This window comes from Eubalaena glacialis, chromosome 5, assembly GCF_028564815.1.
Source record: "Eubalaena glacialis isolate mEubGla1 chromosome 5, mEubGla1.1.hap2.+ XY, whole genome shotgun sequence".
NCBI classification, from domain to species: domain Eukaryota; kingdom Metazoa; phylum Chordata; class Mammalia; order Artiodactyla; family Balaenidae; genus Eubalaena; species Eubalaena glacialis.
This window is the reverse complement of record NC_083720.1, coordinates 137,920,980-137,947,098: the sequence shown is the minus strand read 5'-3', so window position 1 is coordinate 137,947,098 and position 26,119 is coordinate 137,920,980. Positions and strand designations below refer to the sequence as shown.

Below are 26,119 nucleotides of genomic sequence, written 5' to 3'. Positions count from 1 at the left end.
CCAGGTGTCAGGCCTGAGCGTCTGAGGTGGGAGAGCTGTTTTCAGGACATTGGTCCATTAAGACCTCCCAGCCCCACGTAATATAAAACGGCAAAAGCTCTCCCAGAGATCTCCATCTCAACGCTAAGATCCAGCTCCACTCAATGACCAGCAAGCCACAGTGCTGGACACCCTATGCCAAAAAAACTAGCAAGACAGGAACACAGACCCACCCATTAGCAGACAGCCTGCCTATAATCATAATAAGCTCACAGACACCCGAAAACACACCACCAGACGTGGTCCTGCTGACCAGAAAGGCAAGAGCCAGCCTCACCCACCAGAACACAGGCACCAGTCGCCTCCACCAGGAAGCCTACACAACACACTGCACCAACCTTACCACTGGGAGAAGACACCAAAAACAATGGGAACTACGAACCTACAGCCTGGGAAATGAGGACCCTAAACAGAGCAAGTTAAGTAAAATGAGAAGACAGAGAAATACACAGCAGACGTAGGAGCAAGGTAAAAACTCACCAGCCCAACCAAATGAAGAGGAAACAGGCAGTTTACCTGAAAAAGAATTCAGAGTAATGATACTAAAAATGGGCCTAAATCTTGGAAATACAATTGAGAAAATAGAAGAAACGTTTAACAAGGACCTAGAAGAACTAAAGAGCAAACAATGATGAACAACACAATAAGTGAAATTAAAAATTCTCTAGAAGGAATCAATAGCAGAATAACTGAGGCAGAAGAACGGATAAGTGACTGGGAAGATAAAATAGTGGAAATAACTACTGCAGAGAAGAAAAAAGAAAAAAGAATGAAAAGAATTGAGGACGTCTCAGAGACCTCTTGGACAACATTAAACGCACCAACATTCGAATTATAGGGGTCCCAGAAGACGAAGAGAAAAAGAAAGGGACTGAGAAAATATTTGAAGAGATTATAGTTGAAACTTCCCTAATATGGGAAAGGAAATATTCAATCAAGTCAAGGAAACGCAGACAGTCCCATACAGGAGAAATCCAAGGAGAAACATGCCAAGACACATATTAATCAAACTATCAAAAATTAAATAAAAAGAAAAAATATTAAAAGCAGCAAGGGAAAAGCAACAATTAACATACAAGGGAATCCCCATAACGTTAACAGCTGATCTTTCAGCAGAAACTCCAAGCCAGAAGGGTGTGGCAGGACATATTTAAAGTGATGAAAGGGAAAAACCTACAACCAACATTACTCTACCAAGCAAGGATCGCATTCAGATTCGATGGAGAAATTAAAACCTTTACAGACAATCAAAAGCTAAGAGAATTCAGCACCACCAAACCAGCTTTACAACAAATGCTAAAGGAACTTCTCTAGGCAGGAAACACAAGAGAAGGAAAAGACTTACAATAACAAACCCAAAACATTAAGAAAATGGTAATAGGAACATACATATTGATAACTACCTTAAATGTAAGTGGATTATATGCTCCAACTAAAAGACATAGACTGGCTGAATGGATACAGAAACAAGACCCGTATATATGCTGTCTACAAGAGACCCAGTTCAAACCTAGGGACACATACAGACTGAAAGTGAGGGGATGGAAAAAGATATTCCACACAAATGGAAATCAGAAGAAAGCTGGAGTAGCAATTCTCATATCAGACAAAATAGACTTTAAAATAAAGACTATTACAAGAGACAAAGAAGGACACTACATAATGATTGAGGGATCAATCCAAGAAGAAGATATAACAATTATAAATATTTATGCACCTAACATAGGAGCACCTCAATACATAAGGCAAATGCTTACAGACATAAAAGGGGAAAATGACAGTAACCACTGATAGGGGACTTTAACACCCCGCTTTCACCTATGGACAAATCATCCAAAATGAATATTAATAAGGAGACACAAGCTTTAAATGACACATGAAACAAGATGGACTTAATTGATATTTATAGGACATTCCATCCAAAAACAGCAGAATACACTTTCATCGCAAGTGCTCATGGAAGATTCTCCAGGATAAATCACATCTTGGGTCACAAATCAGGCCTTGGTAAATGTAAGAAAACAGAAATCATATCAAGTATCTTTTCTGACCACATCACTATGAGTCTAGATATCAATTACAGGAAAAAAATCTATAAAAAATACAAACACATGGAGGCTAAACAATAAACTACTAAATAACCAAGAGATCACTGAAGAAATAAAAGAGGAAATCAAAAAATACCTAGAACCAAATGACAATGAAAACACAACAACTGAAAGCCTATGAGATGCCTCAAAAACAGTTCTAAGAGGGAAGTTTATAGCAATACAATCCTATCTCAAGAAACAAGAAACACCTCAAAAAAACAACCTAACCTTACACCTAAAGCAATTAGAGGAAGAAGAACAAAAACATCCCGAAGTTAGCAGAAGGAAAGAAATCATAAAGATCAGATCAGAACTAAATGAAAAAGAAATGAAGGAGATGATAGCAAAGATCAATGAAACTAAAAGCTGGTTCTTTGAGAAGATAAACAAAATTGATAAACCATTAGCCAGACTCCTCAAGAAAAAAAGGGTGAACACTCAAATCAATAGAATTAGAAATGAAAAAGGAGAAGTAACCACTGACACTGCAGAAATACAAAGGATTATGAGCGATTACTACAAGCAACTATATGCCAATAAAATGGACAACCTGGAAGAAATGGACAAATTCTTAGAAAAGCACAACCTTCTGAGACTGAACCAGGAAGAAATAGAAAATATAAACAGACCAATCACAAACACTGAAATTGAAACTGTGATTAAAAATCTTCCAACAAACAAAGGCTCAGGACCAGATGGCTTCACAGGCAAATTCTATCAAACATTTAGAGAAGAGCTAACACCTATCCTTCTCAAACTCTTCCAAAATATAGCAGAGGGAGGAACACTCCCAAACTCATTCTACAAGGCCACCATCACCCTGATACCAAAACCAGAGAAAAATGACGCAAAAAAAAGAAAACTACAGGCCAATATCATTGATAAACAAGGATGCAAAAATCCTCAACAAAATACTAGCAAACAGAATCCTAGCACATTAAAAGGATCATACACTATGATCAAGCGGGGTTTATCCTAGGAATGCAACGATTCTTCAATATATTCAAATCAATGTGATAAACCATATTAACAAATTGAAGGATCAAAACCATATGATCATCTCAATAGATGCAGAAAAAGCTTTCGACAAAATTCAACACCCATTTATGATAAAAACCGTCCAGAAAGTAGGCATAGAGGGAACTTACCTCAACATAATAAAGGCCATATAGGACAAACCCACAGCCAACATTGTTCTCAATGGTGAAAAAGTGAAACCAATTCCACTAAGATCAGGAACAAGACAAGGTTGCCTACTCTCACCACTATTATTCAGCATAGATTTGGAAGTTTTAGCCACAGCAATCAGAGAAGAAAAAGAAATAAAAGGAATCCAAATTGGAAAAGGAGAAGTAAAGCTGTCACTCTTTGCAGATGACATGATAATATACATAGAGAATTCTAAAGATGCTACCAGAAAACTACTAGAGCTAATCAATGAATTTGGTAAAGTAGAAGGATACAAAATTAATGCACAGAAATCTCTTGCATTCCTATACACTAATGATGAAAAATATGAAAGAGAAATTAAGGAAACACTCCCATTTACCACTGCAACAAAAAGAATAAAATACCTAGGAATAAACCTACCTAAGGAAACAAAAGACCTGTATGCAGAAAACTATAAGACACTGATGAAAGAAATTAAAGAAAATACAAACAGATGGAGAGATATACCATGTTGTTGGATTGGAAGAATCAACATTGTGAAAATGACTATACTACCCAAAGCAATCTACAGATTCAATGCAATCCCTATCAAACTACCAATGGCATTTTTCACAGAACTAGAACAAAATTTTCACAATTTGTATGGAAACACAAAAGACCCCGAATAGCCAAAGCAATCCAGAGAAACAAAAATGGAGCTGGAGGAATCAGGCTCCCTGACTTCAGACTATACTACAAAGCTACAGTAATCAAGACAGTATGGTACTGGCACAAAAATAGAAATACAGATCAACAGAACAGGATAGTAAGCCCAGAGATACACCCACGCACATACGGTGAACTTATATTTCATAAAGGAGGCAAGAATACACAATGGAGAAAAGACAGCCTCTTCAATAAGTGGTGCTGGGAAAACTGGACAGCTACATTTAAAAGAATGAAATTAGAACACTCCCTAACACCATACACAAAAATAAACTCAATATGGATTAAAGACCTAAATGTAAGGCCAGACACTATCAAACTCTTAGAGGAAAACATAGGAAGAACACTCTTTGACATAAATCACAGCAAGATCCTTTTTGACCCACCTCCTAGAGAAAGGGAAACAAAAACAAAAATAAATAAATGGGAGCTAATGCAACTTAAAAGGTTTTGCACAGCAAAGGAAACCATAAAGAAGACGAAAAGACAACCCTCAGAAGGGGCGAAAATATTTGCAAATGAAGCAACTGACAAAGGATTACCTCCAAAATATACAAGCAGCTCATGAAGTTCAATATCAAAAAAACAACTCAATCAAAAAATGGGCAGAAGACTTCAACAGACAGTTCTTCAAAGAAGATATACAGATTGCCAACAAATACATGAATGAATGCTCAATGTCATTAATCATTAGAGAAATGCAAATCAAAACTACAGTGAGGTATCACACCTCACACCAGTCAGAATGGCCATCATCAAAAAATCTACAAACAATAAATGCTGGACAGGGTGTGGAGAAAAGGGAACCATCTTGCACTGTTGGTGGAAATGTAAATTGATACAGCCCCACTATGGAGAACAGTATGTAGGTTCCTATTAAAACTAAAAAGAGAACTACCATACGACCCAGCAATCCCACTACTGGGCATGTACCCTGAGAAAACCATAATTCAAAAAGAGTCGCGCACTACAATGTTCATTGCAGCTCTATTTGCAATAGCCAGGACATGGAAGCAACCTAAGTGTCCACTGACAGATGAATGGATAAAGAAGATGTGACAGATATATGCAATGGAATATTACTCAGCCATAAAAAGGAACGAAATTGAGTTATTTGTAGTGAGGTGGATTGACCTAGTGGCTGTCATACAGAGTGAAGTAAGTCAGAAAGAGAAAAACAAATACCATATGCTAACACATATATACAGAATCTAAAAAAAAAAAAAAAAATGGTTTTGAGGGACCTAGTGGCAGGGCAGGAATAAAGATGCAGACGTAGAGGATGGACCTGAGGACACAGGGAGGGGGAAGGGTAAGCTGGGATGAAGTGAGAGAGCGGCATGGACATATATACACTACCAAATGTAAAATAGATAGCTAGTGGGAAGCAGCCGCATAGCACAGGGAGATCAGCTCGGTGCTTTGTGTCCACCTAGAGGGGTGGGACAGGGAGGGTGGGAGGGAGAAGCAAGAGAGAGGCGATATGGGGATATATGTGTATGTATAGCTGATTCACTTTGTTATATGGCAGAAACTAACACACCATTTTAAAGCAATTATACTCCAATAAAGATGTTAAAAGAAATAAAAAATAAATTTAAAAAATTAAATAAATAAAAATTATACATTAAAGTTGAAGAAAAAACCCTGTACTTCAGTAAAATAATTTTTTTTAAAGTATATTCCTATTCACGTAAAGATATATCTTACAAGCTATATTGATACAGAGGTTAGAAATACTCTAACCTCAAACAGCCTCGGACCTCAGAAATCCTAGGCACAAAAACACTACAACTAAACTAGGTGAAAGTTATAATGTAAAAGACACATCCATTCTCTAAACTTTTATGTAGACAATATCAAATGTTTCTTTTAGACTATATATCAATTTGACAAGGATTTCATCTCTTTTTTCGGCTAATTAAATATTTCAAAATTATATACGTCTATTCTTCTTTTGAGATAGGTACATGAAAAAAGAGCAGTCCCTGATTTATATTCTTTCTTTTTGCTGTCGTTTTGTTTTTAATTTTTTACTTTTTTAAATTAATTGTTAAAGCAATTTTAAAATTGATTTATGTTCTTTCTTAAATGTAAAAGTATATGCTGAGAACCTACTGTGTACCTAGCATGATACCAAACCTTGAAGGGCAACAATGAAAATATAATCTCCACCTTTAAGAAATAAATAATCTGTATAAATCAAGACATGCATATATAAAGACAATAAAAAGCAACCTCATAGCAATGTTCTTAAATAAATGTGCAACAGAGTGATCCAAAGTGAAATTTAGATTTTTAAAAGGTATTCTTGGGTAATGTTGTTCATAAGAGGCTTATTAGAAGACTGAGGAAAAAATACTAAACTCCTATTTTATGTCCATATTTTCTGTCAAAAAGTAACTTTCCTAATGAAAATTAAAGTTCATATATTGGTTCATAAATAGATTTCAAAAACTTAAAAATAATTGTCAGAGATAATCAGGATGTTCCAAATAAAGTTAAATCTGCCCCTCCTAATGAGTTGTCCCTCATGGTATTAAGAGAGCCAGCAGATGAAATAGTGTGCATTGTTAAGAATATTTTAATGCATTAGGGAAAGCTCTACAGATATCACAAAGTGGTGATGGGTCATTCTTTTCACATATACAAGCAAAAAATTGCTGATTCATAAAGAAAACATTCAAATTGTTAATAGACTGAAACAATTGAGTATATTCTATTTCATAAAGAAAACATTTAAATTGTTAATAGACTGAGACAATTGAGTATATTCTATTTCCATGATGGAAGCAAGCTTGAAATCAATAACAAATAGGAAAAAAAAGCTAACTTCATGGAAGTTAAACAATAATCTTCTAAATAGGTCAAAAAAGAAAAAATGTGAATTAAAGAATGTTTTAAACTAAATGAAAATAAAAAACAACATAAAATGTTGGAAATAAAATGTGGAATACAGCTAAAGTGGTGTATGAAGGAAATTTATTGCCTTAAAAATACATATAATGAAAAAGAAGAGAAGATGAAAATCACTGATTTATCTTCCATCTCAAGATAATAAAAAAAAAAAATCAAACTTAAGGGAAGCACAAAGAAACTATAAAGATAATCAATGAAATAGAAAATAAACACATAATAGAGAAAATCAACAAAGTCAAAGGTTTTCTTTAGAATTATAAATACTGATAAACTCCTAGTAAGTGATTACAGAGCGAAGGAAGAAAGGAAGGAAGGAAGGAAAGGAAAATACAAATTACCAATATCAGGGGGTAAGGAAAGGGCATCACTATAAATCTTATAAACAACAAAAAAGGAAATATTACAATCAACTTTAAGAAAATATTTTTGACATTATGGAAGAAATGGATATATTTTTTAAAGTTGAGTTAATAAAAGGAGAAAAAAAGAAGAAATATAAAATGTAAGTGGTCCAATATGTATTGTGTTTAAAAATGAAGGTTTAATTATTAGTTAAGTATGCCAAAGCCAACAGATCAGTAGATGACTGCCACTGAAAAGAGAGTTTGTTATACTCACATGTCCCAGGAGGAGGAAGCATGCCATGCCATATGGGGCCACACAGGGAAACATCAGGTTGGTCAGGAGGCATGTTCGAAGAAGTGAGGGGAAATGATGGGTGAGAGCCTTTACTGTGGTTTCCACAGGAAGGAACAGGTGAGGCAGAGTAAGCAGGCTTAGGATTGGCTAGTTTGAATAATTTCAGCAGGCTCTGGGGCATAAGGAGGTGTTTTAATTGTCTGGTACCTGGCCCTGGGGTGCTTAGAGCAGAAGAGTAGTGGCTCCAAGTATGAGAGTCCCAGAGAAGAGGTTGTTGGTAGTGTAAGCTCTGGATTGGCTAGTCTGCACAGAAAAGCCATGTTTGCAAAACAGTCATTTGCTATTTCTATTAATTGCCTAATGCTGGAAGGGGCAGTCTTCCCAGGGTCAACGAGGCCCAGATGCCAAAGCATCAGAAACACGTGATTAGTAGATAAGGGAATTGAATCTTTTCTTAAAAACCTTCCCACAAATAAAATATCGGGTCCAGAAGGTTTTAACTGTGAATTCTTACAAACATTTAAGAATGAATAACTTGACCTTGCAAAAAATAAATAAACTCTTTGAGAGAATTGGGGGAAAAAGAACACTTACTCTTCTTTTAAGAATCCAGCATAACCTTGACTCCAAAACCTTAAAAAACTCACTGCAAGAAAGGACCTCATTTGTCCTCCTGCCAATATTTCTTTTGCCAACACTGCCCTCCTTGGACTTACAGAATGGCTTATTTACTCTTAGCGTATTCTAAACAACATTATTTCTGTCAAGGAACTCATTTCAGCAAAAGAAATGTAGTAACGGGCTTTTGCTCATAGTATTCACCATGTGTAACATACCCTCACCACTTAAAAGCAGCTGATCTAAAAGAATAGAAGGGGCTGCTGAAAACTCAATTATGATGCCAACTGAGAGACAAGACCTTGAAAGGACAGCATATATGATGCAGAATATGCAATATACATCAATTACCTCTTCTCATTGTTTCACCTGATAACACACTCACAAAATTTTTGCCTCTTACCTCCATAACTTTGAGCTCGACTCATTTACAAGCCTTGATTCCCAAGGGAGGAATGCTTCCACTTAGAGACACAGCTCTGGCTCTACAGAGTTGAAAGTTAAGATTGTCAACTAGCGTCTGGGGCCACCTGTGCCACTGAAACAAGGTAGAGGTTACTCCACTGACTGGGGTGATTTGTCACAATTAACAAGTAAAATCTGAGTTGCTGCTACACGGGGAGGGCAGGAAGAAATCAGAGTGTTCTCTGGGATTCCTCTTAATACTTCTATCTCCAATATTAAGAACTGATGGAAAGTTACATCAACTAAAAAAAAGAAAAGGAAGGATCACTGAGGATTCGCAGCCTTCAAAAATGAAGATTTGGTCATCTACCAGACAACAAACCCTGAACAGTTGCCGGCCAAAAGAACATGGAGAGGGTGATAGAAGGAAGAAGTCAGAAATATCACCTACAGCGTTGGACCAGTTAAGAATGAGGATTGTGGCAGCCATTCATATAAATTTCCGTGTGTGTGTGTGTGTGTGTATACGTATGCGTTAACAATTATACTTGCATTTTCCCTCTTTGCCTTCACCTTTTTATTTTCTAAAAGTTTTACTGAAATTAACAGTGTATGATTTAGCATTTAGGTAACAGTTAACAACTGTAACTTAACAATATATAACAGTATTTAGGTAACAAAATATTAGAGAGACTATGACTAAATTTGCCCAGAGATGAAGACAATCACTGTTGGAAACTTGTATCTCCTCATTTTGCACACTGAGAAAATTTTGTCATATGAAAGACAGTTGTACTGTTTTAGGCAGAAACATAGAGTGGTTTGGAATATTACATGTAAGTCCAAATATGAGTAGAAAGATGAACCTGGATGCTAAGTAGTCAAAGTGGTGAAATGTACCAGATTTTAATCTGTTGTCCCAGCTCTGAATCTGGAAATCTGCAAACCCTGTTTATGCTTTGTCAGAAGGCTCCCTGTTGGGCTTGGCCAACAGAAGTTGCTAGAGGGTCTTTACAAAGGCTGGCAGAAGAAGGGATTTCTTCCACTGGATCTGCTTCTTCATTCCCAAAGCAGCAGTTCCTTCCCATAGTAGCAAATGAATCTAGTTGCAAGTTTTCCAACATGTTTCTGCTTTAGTTTTTTCTTCTGTTACTCTGTACCCTTTCAAACTTTACAACATGAGTACTTCTTCCCATTATCTCTCTTCTTTATACTCCTCCACATATCTCTGTCCTTTTTCCTTTCCCCTCTTTTACTATTTTTCTCTCAATGTCATTTTAACTTACAAGAAAATGTTAGAGTTTTCCATATTTGTTCCCTGAATACTGGTGATGATGATACTAATATAATGATACTTAGTAGTTACATTTTAAATTTACGTGGTAGAAAAATGCCTTTTCTCTTAGACATTTGTAATAATAGAATGGAACTATTGTTTGCCCCTAGAAATGCCAATAGAAAGACTATTAGTACATATTTTTGTATATAATGATGATCAGTTAACTGAAAAGTTTAATATTCTGAATTGGTCAAAAGATGACTATGAAAGCCATGTCAGTGAGATCAGATTTCTGTAAATAAATACAGCACTGCAGGCTATAGCTTTCTTCATCAGTGGAGATAATTTTGAAAGAAAGATGAATTCTTAAACATTTAAATATACTGAAACAAGGTTTATAACTCATGAATATGTGCATCCTAAGTAAGATAGACACTTGAAGTCAATTTCTAAATGTCATGTTTCATTAGTCATGGATTTATTATATAGAGGCTTCAATGGTATTAATGCCATCACTACACCATGTGTAGGATTGCATATATAGTCATACTGGCATCAAGGACTTAAATGATGGAGTTAAGGTCTTGACTAGTCATCTCCATATCACTTTTAACATGTTTTCTGTCGTTTAATTCTCACATAAGCTATAAAACAATGACTGGTTGATATAAAATGTAGGAATCAGATTGCGATGAATGCCACAAATAGTTTGTCTCAGAGGTTATGTAGAATATGAGTCATTTTGCTGTTGATCACTTTAAATGAACATGGTATCTTCAAAGTTAGGACAGATTTCATCCTCAAAACACAGTAAAGTGCAAAATTTTTTATCAAAGAGTAAAGATAAAATCATTTCTTCATCCACCTGCCATGCAGGGGACACGGGTTTGAGCCCTGGTCCAGGAAGATCCCACATGATGCGGAGCAACTAAGCCCCTGCGCCACAACTACTGAGCCTGTGCTCTAGAGCCCATGAGCCACAACTACTGAGCCCATGAGCCACAACTACTAAAGCCTGTGCACCTAGAGCCCGTACTCCGCAACAAGAGAAGCCACCGTAATGAGAGGCCTGTGCACCGCAACGAAGAGTAGCCTCTGCTCGCCGCAACTAAAAAGAAAGCCCGCGTGCAGCAACGAAGACCCAATGCAGCCAAAAATAAATAAATTAATTAAAAAAAAAATTTCTTCATGAAGTTATTATTTACTTCTGATATTTATGTAGGGCAATTAAAAATAACTAATATAAAACTGCAGAACTGCATCCTTCTCACAATCTGTGTAAGTACTGACAGGCAATTGTACACAATCAAAAAGCAGGCTACTAGAATCTGGTTTCTCATAGTGTATTTTGCTTAGCAGTTGCCTTCACTATTCTTTCTGTGCTTTGATGAAGATGGCATCCAGCAGCACTTGTTCTTGCTGTTTGCATATCAAAGCCATTTTCTGAACTAATGAAGTTAGACAATTAAGTGAAAAATTTATAGACTTTAAAATGTAACGGAAGAACAGGAAGTATGTAAGTGCACTGTGACCGACTCACTCTTCAGTGTGTCAGAAATCATTTGCCTAAAATCCCTTACTTGCAGTAAGAAAATTCACTTTAATGTTCTCTCCTCCACCAGTGGTTAGGTGAATGATAAGATACCAACAAGCAAACTAACAGCCAATAAAATAAACATTTAAAACTATGTAAAAATCTAAGAAATTTTCATAGCTGTTCCAGTGAGATACTGTAAGGAAAGAAAGACTGAGGGTAACAGAATATAGGTTTTAGTCAGAATAATTTTGACTCTTATGGATTTCAGGTGAAATCCATTTCTAATATACATATTTTTTTTTTACTATCTCCAGGATCCCAAAGATCTGTGCCCCAGGCCCAGGGGACCTTTCTTTTGAGCTCCTGAGACCTAGCACCAGCTGAGCTGTGCTCCTCTTCAGAAACTTGAATCACATTAACAAAAGGTCTCTCCAAGCTTTCAAGTTTTAATAATTCCAATCTATTCCCTTTGTTTCCCAGGCCTAAGGATGGTGGCATTGCTTGTTACTACTTCCATGATACCTTAGTGTTCCCTCTTTGCCTTTCTGAGTTCTGCAATATCCACAGTTCCTTGTATTACTTTATTTCAAAATAACTAGTGTGGTTCTGTCTCCTGACTAAACCCTGAGTAATATAGGCCCTCTTTGCCTAAATATATCATTATAACTTTTCTGTCTGCAGCAGCTACCCAGTATGAGGAAAGAAGGCACCCTCCCAGGCTTTCAGATACGAAGTGGAATTCATACTTCAGTAATTCTGGGATTTCTTAACCTGAGTCTGCATGTATTCCACCACTACTACACAACCCCCAGTCTGACCAGAGTTCACCCACAATGTGGGAGAGCATGAAGTTGGCCTCATGCTCACATCTCAAATCCCTTGCTTTGCTACCTTTCTCTATCCTTTTCTAGCCTTCCCATCTAGGAAGGGCTTTCTCATTCACTGTAGCAGGAAAATCCCCTTATCCTGCAATTTCCCTATTCTCTTTCTTACAGTAATATTCTTATAGTTCTGCCATCACCATGAAAAGAACATACTCCAGCTACCCCACCGGTCCCGAGAGCCACCCCAGTCAAATGGCATCATGAATCAGAGCTTCCCCAGCAAACCTGCAGCCTGAAGTAAGCTTCTCTGGCAGACCTGCAAACTTGTCAGTAGTAAATGCTTTTTATTATATGCTACTAAGATTTTGAGTTTGTTTATTATCCTTAAATAGCTACTTTATATAAAAGTTGGACCTCTTAGCCAAACTCTAGTTCTGGAATATTTAAAGGAAAGTGAAAATTAGAAAACACTTCCCATTATAAAGCCATGGCCCCCACAACTACTGCCTCTGAAAAGAACTTCAAGAAATGTTTCCAAAGTAAAAAACTGAACATTTATTCTTTCTGCCTCTTTGCATTCCTGACATAGCAATACCATGCAAAACAGAGGGTGCCTCTGGTTGAGGAAGGTGAATGTCACTTACAAAGAAGTGTAAAAAGCAAAAGACATTACCATATTTTAATAGAAGCTCCTTATTCATATTATGAAATAATGAAAAGAGAACATAGGCTTTGAAGTGGGATTTACTTAGCTCTGAGCCGTAACTTTGCCATTAACAATTTTTATAGCTAACTTACTTACAGCTTACTGTGGGTAACACAATGAAATAAGTGTTGCAAGCAATAATATACTTTGTTCTTACTATGACCCTATCAGGTTATGCCTACTTAATTTATTATCACTATTTAATATTTGAGGAAACAGATTTAGAGACTAGAAAAGCATTTCTCTGATGCCAAAGCTTTTGCTCTTAAACTTTATTCAGGGATGATATTCAAAATATTTAACAAATCAAATGAATATAAACTAATAGATAAATAAATATATATATCAAAATTTATTTTTAAAATTCCCTTCATTCTCAACTCTAAGTATTATAAAACTATATATCAAGTGATAAAAGTTGTAGTGCAACTGTTCAGCAAATAATTCTAATATATTTCAAGTCATTTGTTAATTTTTATAAAATGTTAGTATAATTTTTTGTTATATTTTTTGAGACCAATTGTCACTAATCAAATGAGGCCCCTTTCTGAGCCATGCCTCAATATAAGAAAGTACATCAAATTCTTCCAGTGATTTTTCCACTAAATAGTCATTAGTTAATTTTTGGTCTCAATAACTAGAGGAAAGTTATTAACTTCACTACTGTTTCACAATGCTGAATCCTCATCAGTTTCTGCTAAACAGAAATTGCATTTCAAAAAAAAAAGTTCTATCCCTTATAATAATGTCTGAGATCTTTACAGTCATATCTCTTTTGCTTTAAGTCACAAAAATCATTTACTATATTGTCATATTTATTTTAGTTAAGCCTAATTCTTCAACCCAGAGGGGAGTAACACAGAAAGACCCTTAAAAGAGTGGATTCTATTGATGGACTGCCTCGGTGTGAATTCTGACTGCCATTTAAAGACTTTAAACTCAGTTTCCACATTTTTAAAGATGGCCATTATTATAGTACTCAGATGAGGTAATATACATTTGAAATGGTCCCTGGCATAGAACAGACACATTATAAGCATTAGCTCTTATTTTTATTAATAAAATTAATTTCATTAATATCTGTAACAGACAGGTATTTTGTGTTAACAATTCACCCCATTAAATGAAGGTGAAATGTAACAGGATCTCAGGGGTGATTCCCCTAACACACATTCAACACCAAAAAGTTCAACACTAACAATCTTCCTTAAAGTCCTTTGGTGTGTATGAAGGGGAGATTTATTTGCATTTCACTCCTAACCTGCCTAGGTTGCCCTCTGGAGTCTTAACTGTATTAAGAATATTTTTGAGACTAATCACTGTGAGAGAGTCTTAGGCTCTCTTTCTCTGGAGGTCTCTGAGGCTATACAAATTAAAACTCAAGGTCACCTAGTTTGGCAAATGTCCTCAGGGTAAGAGTTGGCTTCAGTGCTCTACTTGCCACTCTGGGCCCCTCCTTAACTTAGCCTGTGTACTCCTCTCTTTCTAAATCATGGAAGCAGTCGTGAATATGTTTTGCTTCTATTTTATCTAGAATTTTGGTTGTTTGCAGAGAATGAGTCAGTACAGGCACCAGTATGTCATAATGCCATTCCAAATGCGTGCTCCTCATTAACTCAGGAGTATTATTTTTACTTTTGTTTTAAAATAATATCTTCACATCATGAATAAAAATCAAATCATATACAAGTGTCTAAAATAAATGGTAAAATTGTCCTCCTTGACCTCTCCCTGGTTCCATTCCCAGAAATAATTCATTTTAATAGTAATTGGGCTTTTTTCAGTTTGAGGTGTGTGGGGTTTTTTTGTATTTACCATTACAAATTTAATATAAGGACTTATACTGTAATTTGTCAATTTTTGACAATATCTGTTAACTCCACACTATGAAATAAGAGATCTGCTATATTTCACTGCCTCCTACCTTTCACCTCTTGATTTTATTATTTTATTAATGATATTAAGATTTCTAATATTTATACTGTTGTACTATAATTAAATCTTCTGCAATGTGTATAGATTGATTTCAAATCAGCAATATGAAAACAGCATTTAGAACATCATGATGATTCCCCACTGAACCAACTAGTGCAGCCAAACACATAGAGAAGTAAATAAAATGCTGTGGTCACAAAACCCCAGACTCTTGAAGAATGTCCCAAGCATGAACTAAAAATGCCTTCTTTATTAATTTGTTTCCACTTTGCTCTACTTCACCCAGAAATGCTGAGTTTCTATTCTTCTCTATGTTTATATCACCTTTCTCTTATTTCCTTTTTTTTTTTTTTTTTTGCTAGAGCATCTTCACATATGGGGTTGTGAAGGTACTAAACTTTCCAAGCTCTTGCATGTCAGAAAATTATTTTCTTGATTCATTTAATTGAAATTTTGGGTAGAGGCAGAATTCTTTATCCAAAATTATTTCCTCTTAGAAATTTTAGAAAATATCCCACCATTTCCTAGTTCTGAAATGTCTCTAATGCTGCTGAGAAAGTGTTGATGTCAGTATGTTTCTCATCCCATTGTAGGTGACCCAGTTACTTTTCTCTGTGGAAGCTTCAAGGGTATTTTCTTTATTTCTAGTCTTCTGAAAACGCAAAAGAATGTGAGAAGAATACATGTCTTTGAAAATTTGTCCTCTATGGTATTTTGTTGAGCTCTTCTAATTGAAGACGTGTTTTTTCCATTCAAGATAACTTACTGTTTTTTACATCAAATACTCCCAACTACCATCCTAGCATTCTGCTCCTGGAACGCCTAATAATCAGATGTTTGGCTTGTGTCTAGCCTCCATTAATATTTTCAATCTCTTCGTCTTTTTATATTCAACTAATGCTTATATCATAGTTTTAAAATAAATTATTTCATTGGGACCTTGTAAAAAGAAAGGAGATGTATATATATGCTCTGTCTTTCACATGAAACCAGAAGTCTGGATTTTTAAATATTTTTATGTAAAACTTTTATGTAACATGTTGAAAATTAAACTATATGCTCTCCTTCAAGATTGCAGCATATCCATATATATAAAACATAAATATATAGGAGGTAAATTTTCTAATATTTTTATTTGATATGAAAATTATAAAATTAATTGCATTATTTTAAAAGTTTGAGATCAATAATTTGAAGTTTTCACTAGATACATATCATACACCCACATGTTTGAAGGGTATTCTCATTTATAGAAGGGATTCAAAAACCAAAGAATTTTATGTGACTAAACTATTTCGCTTCTTGGGTAAGCTGAGTCCCAACCAATCCTTTTAAATGCAAGTGTTTCCTGAGGGAAAAAAAAGACAATGGTATCAAAAAATCTACAAACAGTAAATGCTGGAGAGGGTGTGGAGAAAAGGGAACCCTCCTACACTTTTGGTGGGAATCAAACTGGTACAGCCACTATGGAGAACAGTATGGAGGTTCCTTAAACAACTAAACATAGAGCTACCATATGATCCAGGAATCCCACTACTGGGCATACATCCAGAGAAAACCATAATCCAAAAAGATACATGCACCCCAATGTTTACTGCAGCTCTATTCACAATAGCCAAGACATGGAAGCAACCTAAATGTCCATCGACAGAGGAATGGATAAAGAAGATGTGGTACATATATACAATGGAATATTACTCAGCCAATAAAAGAGTGAAATAATGCCATTTGCAGCAACATGGATGGACCTAGAGATTATCATACTAAGTGAAGTCAGAGAAAGACAAATATCATATGATATTGCTTATATGTGGAATCTAAAAAAAGGCTACAAATGAACCTATCTTATGCTTATCTACAAAGCAGAAATAGAGTTACAGATGTAAAAAATAAACTTATGGTTACCAGAGGGTATACAGGGGGGGAGGGACAAATTGGAAGATTGGGATTGACACATACACACTACCATATATAAAATAGATAACTAATAAGAACCTACTGTATAGCACAGGGAACTCTACTCAATACTCTGTAATGGCCTATATGGGAAAAGAATCTAAAAAAGAGTGGATATACCTATATGTATAACAGACTCACTTTGCTGTACACCTGAAACTAACACAACATTGTAAATCAACTATACCCCAATAAAAATTATAATAAATAAATAAATAGATAAATAATAAAAAGGAATTTCCAGATGCAGTGAGAGACAAAGATAAAAGAGGAAAATGTAAGTTAGGTAAAAACAATTGGTAGGCAACTCATCTTCCTTAGAACAGATCTCTATCATCTTTTTTCACTACAAACATAAAGTGTAACTTATACATGTGCATTCCTATGGGTACCTTCAGAAATTTGCATTGTTTTTTCCTAGTAGCTACTATATTACAAGAGAAATAACTACAAATCCATACTAAATATTCCTAAGCTAAAAAGCATTATATTAGTAATAAATTACTTATGACATACTTCACAATGGATCCAAAGGTGTGTATAACAATGATTCACTTGAGAAACACAACACAACCCTAAAATTCCTCAAGATGAATAAATAATCTACTAAAACAACACATTTATTTAACAATTATGAGAATCTCTTAAATGTCAAGACACTGCTAGATGATTCTAAACTGTCTTTTGAACTTATAGCTACAAAGTCTCATAGAACCTGATGCTAATTTTGACTCCATCTCTCAGATTCAGTCAATTAATGTCTCAGAAAAAAAATAAGTCCCTTCCTTAATGACTCTCATCAAATTAACCTAATTCTTATGATTTCCTAGACATTCACAGCTGTATTAACTTAACTAGCACTGCATTTGTACTTCATTTACATGAGTTCTTCCTAATCTTGTACCATTTACTTCACCATTGAAAACACTGTAAATGAACTCTTGGCATTGTGTACCTAGTAGAATTTTAGTTCAGCAATTCTGCTTCTCAGTTGACTGGCTACATTTTAAGACCTGGTTAATGATCCTGTTTTGGTCATTTGTTACTAATAATATCTTATAATAACAGTCCAATTTCTATAAAAATTTATTTTAACAATACCTGTACACATAAGTCTAACCTTTTATCTTTAAATTTCACTTTGATCGTTTAATAAGTTTAATCTGAATGAAATAGTTAAGTATACAGTTTTAAATTTCACATGCTTTACTTATTTCAATTTATTCAATATTATTTATAAAAAATAAAAATTGAGGTAGCAAAATTCTTATCAACACAATTTAAAATACAGATTAACAGGGATAAAAAATGTCACTGAAAAGTCTTAAGTCTCAAGATAGATTCAAACTGAAAAGGGAAAATATTTGCACTTATGAGGAAACTGAGTTGAACCTAAAGTAAACAAACCTTCCACTTCATATACAACACAAGTTGAGTTTGTCTATATGGCCTAATGAATGCTCTCTGACCCTTAAGGAGATGTTCCACATAATATTTTTCTCTCAGAGAAATGCTAGACTTCTGCTTTAGCTTCAAGAATTTCATTGGACTTTAAAAATATGGAAGTATCATACTAGCTGAAGATATTACGGCAGGCTACCAGGTACCTGTCTCAGGTCCTAATATAATGTTTATGTTATTCAGTCTCCTCCATGATTCCTAGATTACAAATACATTTGGTCATAGAAAAGCCTTCTTACCGTATCTGATACTTTAGTAGTTCTTTCTGTTCTTGACGAGAAAGCAGCATATCGGTTAGTCAAGTTAGGTAGTTCATCAGAAATTCCACAGACCTGTGAATTCCAAAAAAATATTTTGAAAGAAGAAGTATATCATTTATTTTATTTTTATCAATACAAAGGTCATGATTAATAAATTTGCAATAAGCTCATTAATATGGCTCTGTCACTAAATAGAGATATACATATATTTATTTTAAAAAACTTTTAAATGGAATATAGTAAAAGACATTAAATCAATGAGATATTAAAATGGGGAAAGGGTTGATTACATGAACCTCTACGAAAGTAAGATGGATCTGCAGACATTATTTAAACATATTAGGGGCAAGTTATTAGCTATACTCTAATGTCAAATTCAGAACCAATTCTTGTCCTGATTCATAACTAGCAGGTTGTAATATCAAAAATATATAAGATATTTGGTCAATTGTACAGTATTATTTGTTAATAACTAATTATTAATACATGAAATAGAAATATATTAACAATAACTATTTAAATTGATTATGTGGCAATCCTGGATTAATAAATTTTCTAAGCAAAATGATCCACACTCTCTTAAACATCATAATTACTTATATGCAGTGAAGATGCAAATTAATAGGCTAGAGGAAGCTGATAATCTAAAAATTTAATTAGCAATTAGTTAATCCTTGTGATATTATACTCCTTCTGATTTATTATACAATTTAGCCATTTGTATTCATTTAATAATTTAAACCATATAACCAACAGTAACATTCTTTGTATATACAAAAAGGATGAGGATTTATTTTCCCATTTTTATACACTTCACTGTTTTTATTTCAGAATTTGATATTCATATTTAATACTTCAGGATTTAACACCTAGAAGAATAGCTAGGTATTTCTTTCTTTGTTCTTTTTTTTCAGGAACATTGATCTACTAAAAAATTCATCTCTCACATACTGTATCTTTGAAACTATATGCTTCACTACCCTAAATGCTGAAATTGGTGCTTCTCTTTTCCTCATGTTTTATTCCTACATAGCCACTCAAAAGAAAATAGGTAGATTCTATCACTTTCACAAACAGAAAAATCACGGTTTCACATCATGTAGAAATGTGAGATCCTTCAAATATAGAGCATATGAGCCATCATTATTACTTCATGTGATTTTTAAATTTATTGAAGCTGAAAAATAATTTACTTTCATAATAATTTTATTATTATCATTTATGTGGTATTAGAAATTATGAAATAAGTTCAAAAGCGTTTTGCAATTTTTACTGTTTAGGATAGAAATTAACAAGCTCAAGAAATGACTTTGGCTTTAGAGGGAATGAGTAGTTTGCAGAAGACCACATTTTTTCCAAATAAATCCATATAAAATATAACAAAATAAAATCCAGATTTTTTATTTGTTATAAATATGATTTATTTGTTATAAATCCAGACAAAATACAACAAAATTCTATTTTTAAAGTCTTCATAGGGCTATGAATGCTTCCAACTCTATGAACTGCCAGTACAGACAAGGGGGGCTAAGATTCTGAAGAAGATAGAACCTCTGAAAGTTTAGCGATCAATCTGCAGATGCTTTATTCCTGTAACATTTGCTGACAAACAGGCAACAGAGAAAGAATCTGGGTTTAGACCTGGCAGAGGGTTGCCATTAAGGAGCTGGAACATAAGCTTGTTGTGGTCTTGTTGGGCCACATAACAAAATTGCAGATTTGAGGAGCCTCAAAATACATGATCTGTTTCCCTATCAAGATGTTTGCAAAGGGGTGAGGAGCAAGGTGACACTAAAACTCTAAGTTAAAACTCTGAAACACAGAGTCATTAAAGATTACAGTTCAGAACACGGGGGTGGGGATGGTTAAACATGTCAGGCTCACAGTTGAAATTCCCAGAGAACAATACTTTATAAAAATGAACAAAAAAGAGGTAAACTAAGCCCTAGAAAAAGTGTAATAGCCACAGCCATGATTAAATTAAGGTGATCTCCTTTGACTTCTACCTGCTTTGCAGAAAAAAGTATGAAATCTCTCTAGCAGAAGATAACACCATTAAAGTCTCTATTATATATAATATCTAGCACTCTATTAAAAATTATGGGACATGCCAAAAGACAGACATGCATGATCAAATATCAAGAGAAAAAATCACAGAAAATAACAACAGACCCATAGGTGATCCAGATATTGGAGTTAGCAGACAGAACTTTAAAATAACTATGATTAATTTGTTCAAGAAAACATAGGGGGAAAATTTTTGAAAAAAAATGCTTGAAATCATGGAGACTTCCTCCTGAAAAGTGAAATCATAAGAAATAATTAAATAGCCACTCTAGAACTGAAAAACAGAATATCTGAAATTAAGAACTCAATAGAATGATTTAATAGCATTTGAAACAATTGAAAAAAAAATTTTGTGAATTCAAAGATAGCTCTGTAGAAAATACCTAACTGAAGCACAAAGAGAAAAAGGAGGCATAATACAGAGGGCTTATAAGACATGCTGGGGGTATGGGGCATAGGTGTAACATATATATTTATTAGTGTCCCAGAAAGACAAGCAGGAAAGAATGTAACAGAAGAAATATATGAACATATAATAGTCAAGAATTGTTTAAAATTGATGAAAGACATCAATCCAGAGATTCAAAGGCTCTGCAAACCTCAAGCAAGTAAACATACCATATCACCCAGCAATCCTACTCCTGGGCATATACCCAGAGAAAACCATAATTTGAAAATATACATGCACCCCAATCCAATGTTCATTGCAGCACTATTTACAATAGCCAGAACATGGAAGCAACCTAAATGTCCATCAACAGAGGAATGGATAAAGAAGGTGTGGTACGTATATACAATGGAATATTACTCAGCCATAAAAAGGAACAAAATTGTGCCATTTGCAGGGACATGGATGCACCTAGAGACTGTCATACGGAGTGAAGTAAGTCAGAAAGAGAAAAATAAATATTGTATAATATCACTTATATGTGGAATCTAGAAAAATGGTAAACATGAACTTATTTGCAAAGCAGAAATAGAGACATGGACGTAGAGAACAAACATATGGACACCAAGCAGGGAAAGGGGGGGTGGGGTGAATTAGGACATTGGGATTGACATATATACACTACTATGTATAAAATAGATAACTGAGAACATACTGTATAGCACAGGGAACTCTACTCAATGCTCTATGATGACCTAAATGGGAAGGAAATCGAAAAAAGAGGGAATATATGTATACGTATAGCTGATTCACTTTGCTGTAAAGCAGAAACTAACACAACGTTGTAAAGCAATGTTGAATGAATAAAAATTAATTAAAAAAAAGAAAACCACACTCTTGACACATAAAATACAAAGACCAAATAATAATAATAATAATTGCTTTCAAAAGAGAAACAATAAGTATGACAACTTACTTCTCAATAGAAATCACATAAGGCCTAAAGCAATGGAATAACATGTTTAAAGTGCTGAAAGAAAATAACTACCAACATAGAAATCTTTGTCTCCAAAATAAAAAATGACATAGGGAGTTTTTCAGGCAGAGGAAAAATGATTCCATATGGAAATGCAGAAAGAAATGAAGCACAACAGAAAGGTTAAATGTGTGAGGAAATATTGACTATACGAAAAAATAATATTCAAAGAGTTTAAATATAAGGAAACTTAAAATATATGACAATAATTAAACAAAAATAGGAGATAGCAAAACAGAGCTAAAATGTTCTAAGTTAGCATTATTGGGAAAGTGGTAAAAGTAATCCTTTTAATTGGACTGCAAAAAGTAAAGGATGTATATTGTAATTTTTATGGTAACTACTAAAAGAATAGTAAAACAATGCATAAGAAAAATGTAATAGAGGTAGATGAAATGGAAAAATATAAAATATTTGATTAATTCAAAAAAGAAGGTGAGGTAAGAAAAAATGCTAAAACAAGTGGGCTGATAGAATATATGAAATAATATGGTTCATATACGCACCAACATATCAGTAATCACATTAACTATAAATGGATTAATACCACTGTTAAACACAAAGTTTATCAGACTGGATTTTTAAAACTCATATGTTTTTAGGGTGTATCTTTCACTCTTGATTATAGTTTCTCAAATTTTATATAAACTACTAGTGTCTGAGTTATACCTATGGGTAGTTTTTAATTGTCAATAATAATAACAAGACTTACTGAGTCCTTTCCATGTGCCAGAAGCTATTTAAATTATTTTACATGTACTGACTCATTCAGTATTCATAATAATGTTTTGAGGTATGTTCTATTATGATCTCCATATTACTAAGGCATAAAGAGTTCAAATAAATTTCACAAGGTCAGTGACAAAGCAAGAAAATATTCTCACAAACTCTGCCACCAGAGATCATGCTCATAATCACTGTGCTATACTGTCTCAATATCTGCAATAGACAATAAAGACTATTTATAATGAGGGCTTTTTAAAATTTTTTCTTGAAACAATTTTAATAATTTGTTTTATCTAAATATAATGTTACTCAGAATAATGAACTTCTAGTACATTTTAAAAATATACAAGTATTCTAAAAAGTACTAACATTCGTTATGCATTTAAAATATACTTATATCAACACTTAAACATGGTTAAGATGGTAAATTTAACATTATGTGTTTTCTACCACATGATAGATAGACAGACAGATAGATATCACACTATAAAAAGTTAAAGAAAAAACATGTCAAAGGTTAATGACAGAAAAAAAATACTCAAAATTAAAATCTAGCAATTTAGAAAATCTAGCTATCTAGAAAAACGAAGATGTTTTAGAGTGTGTATGGACATGTTAAACTTGTTCTTATGTTTGCATCTCAATAATAAACTGGTGAATTTAACAGAAAAGAAATTAAATTGACAGAAACCAGAGTGCTATTTTGGGGAGGCTATCATATGTAATTCTGGGGCCTCTGGGAGCAAAAAATATTTTTTTTAAAATGTCTACAAGTTAAGGATATATAGATGTAAGAACTGTGAAGAGTCTGAGAGTTTTGTCTACCTCAAGCTAACTAGTTAACCTGCCACAGTTTCTCTGATGCTGGCAAAAGACATGAGATTCCTGATACAGAAACAAAGGACCTTATTCCTCATACAATAATACAGAGCATGAGAGTCAGCATGCTTGCTTCTTTCCTCCTTGCCCTCAAATCCTAATGAAGGCAAGGCAGATGGAGCAAAATGGATACTTGTACAAAGCAATGGGCTTTGTTTCAGAAGAAAACCTGTGAGCTTAGGGAACCTGAATCTTTCATAATCAGCAGTAAGCATGCCTGCCCTCTGCTTGAGAGGAAGACACTATCTCTATCTTCCAAAGCTATTTGCTATACAATCATCCTTGAAAAGACAGTCATAAACAAAGATGGGCAGAAATACAAAACAACCCCAGAGAATTCTCTCTTAATAAGGAAGAAGAATAAAAATAGATTTTAACACAGAAAACAAACTTCTTTAGGAATGTTTACCTAGGAAACAAATCTCTGAAAAAAATAAGTTTCAATAAAAATTAGAAACCTGAAAAAAATTAATGTCCAAAAATATAAAAATTAATCCCATAAATACAAAGTTGACATATAATGAAACATAAAAGAGTTAATGTGCCAGTAATTCAGGAAATCAAATGTCAAATTAGTTACATAACAATTCCTACCTTAAAATTGTTAATCATACTTTCTTCTAGTTTCTTTTGTTTTCATTGTTGTTGCCACTTGTTCTCATCTTAAAATTGTACTGTGTATCTTAAAACAATACTAAACCAAAATATAGTAATTAATTCCACTAAACTGAAATCTGAGGATATGCAAAATACAGTGACATCAAAGAGGCAGGGACAGTGGGGTGGAAGCAGGGAGAAAATGTGATCAATGAAAGATTTCCAAGGAGGGTGACATATGAACAATATATGGAGAATGAATAGGGCCTGGAACCTACCAAAAAAGATACCCTACATCCAAAGACAAAGAAGAAGCCACAACGAGATGGTAGGAGGGATGCAATCACGATAAAATCAAATCCCATACTCGCTGGGTTGACAACTCACAAAACAGAAAACAATTATACCACAGAAGTTCTCCCACGGGAGTGAAAGGCCTGAGCCCCATGTCAGGCTTCCCAGCCTGGGGGTCCAGCAATGGGAAGAGGAGTCCCCAGAGAATCTGGCTTGGAAGAAAAACAGGATTTGACTGTGGGACTTCCACAGGACTGGGGGAAACAGAAACTCCACTCTTGGAGAGCGCACAAAAAGTCCTGTGTTCACCAGGACCCAGGGGAAAAAAGCAGTGACCCCATGAGACTGGGCCAGACCTACCTGCTAGTATTGGAGGGTCTCCTGCAGAGGTGGGGGGGGCGGCTGTGGCTCACTGCAGGGACAAAGACACTGGCAGCAGCAGTTCTGGGAAGTACTCTTTGGTGTGAGTACTCCCGGAGGGCACAATCAGCCCCACCAAACAGTCTGTAGGCTCAAGTGCTGAGTTGCCTCAGGCTAAACAACCAAAAGAGAGGGAACACAGCCCCACCCATCAGACAAGCAGATTAAATTTTTTACTGAGCATGGCCCTGCCCACCAGAGGGACAAGATCCAGATCTACCCAAAACCAGTCCCTCCCATCAGGAAGCTTGCACAAGCCCCTTAGATAGCCTCATCCACCAGAGGGCAGACAGCAAGAAGACTACAATCATGCAGCCTACGGAATGGAAACCACAATGACAGAAAGTTAGACAAAATGAAATGGCAGAGGAATATGTCCCAGATGAAATAACAAGATAAAACCCAAGAAAAACAAGTAAGTGAATTAGAGATAGGCAATCTTCCAGAAAAAAGAATTCAGAATAATGATAGTGAAGATGATCCAGGATCTTGGAAAAAGAATGGAGGCAAGGATCAAGAAGATGCAAGAAATGTTTAACAAAGACCTAGAAGAACTAAAGAACAAACAAATAGAGATGAACAATACAATAACTGAAATGAAAAATACACTACAAGGAATAAATAGCAGAATAACTGAGGCAGAAGAATGGACAAGTGACCTGGAAGATAAAGTGGTGGAAATCACTGTCACAGAACAGAATAAAGAAAAAAGTATGAAAAGAAATGAAAACAGTCTAAGAGACCTCTGGGACAACATTAAATGCACCAACATTTGCATTATAAGGGTCCCAGAAGGAGAAGAGAGAAAGGACCTGAGAAAATATTTGAAGAGATAATACATGAAAAACTTCCCTAACATGGGAAAGGAAACAGTCACCCAAGTACAGGAAGTGCAGAGAGTCCCAGGCAGGATAAACCCAAGGAGGAACATGCCGAGACACATAGTAATCAAATTAACAAAAGTTAAAGACAAAGAGAAAATATTAAAAGCAGCAAGGGAAAAATGACAAATAACATACAAGGGAACTCCCATAAGGTTTCAGCTAATTTCTCAGCAGAAACTCTGCAGGTCAGAAGGGAGTGGCATGATATATTTAAAGTGATGAAAGGGAAGAACCTACAACCAAGAATACTCTACCAAGCAAAGCTCTCATTCAGCTTTGATGGCG

At 34.7% G+C, this 26,119-nt stretch overlaps 1 protein-coding gene across 1 annotated transcript in view; it reads right to left on the bottom strand.

Moving 5' to 3' along the window:
* STPG2 (sperm tail PG-rich repeat containing 2) overlaps positions 1–26,119 on the bottom strand; it is a 341,555-nt gene that overhangs the window by 181,359 nt on the left and 134,077 nt on the right. Inside the window, exon 8 of the mRNA XM_061191041.1 lies at positions 18,523–18,632. Coding sequence (XP_061047024.1) covers positions 18,523–18,632 — 110 coding nt within the window. The remainder of the gene's footprint in view (positions 1–18,522; positions 18,633–26,119) is intronic.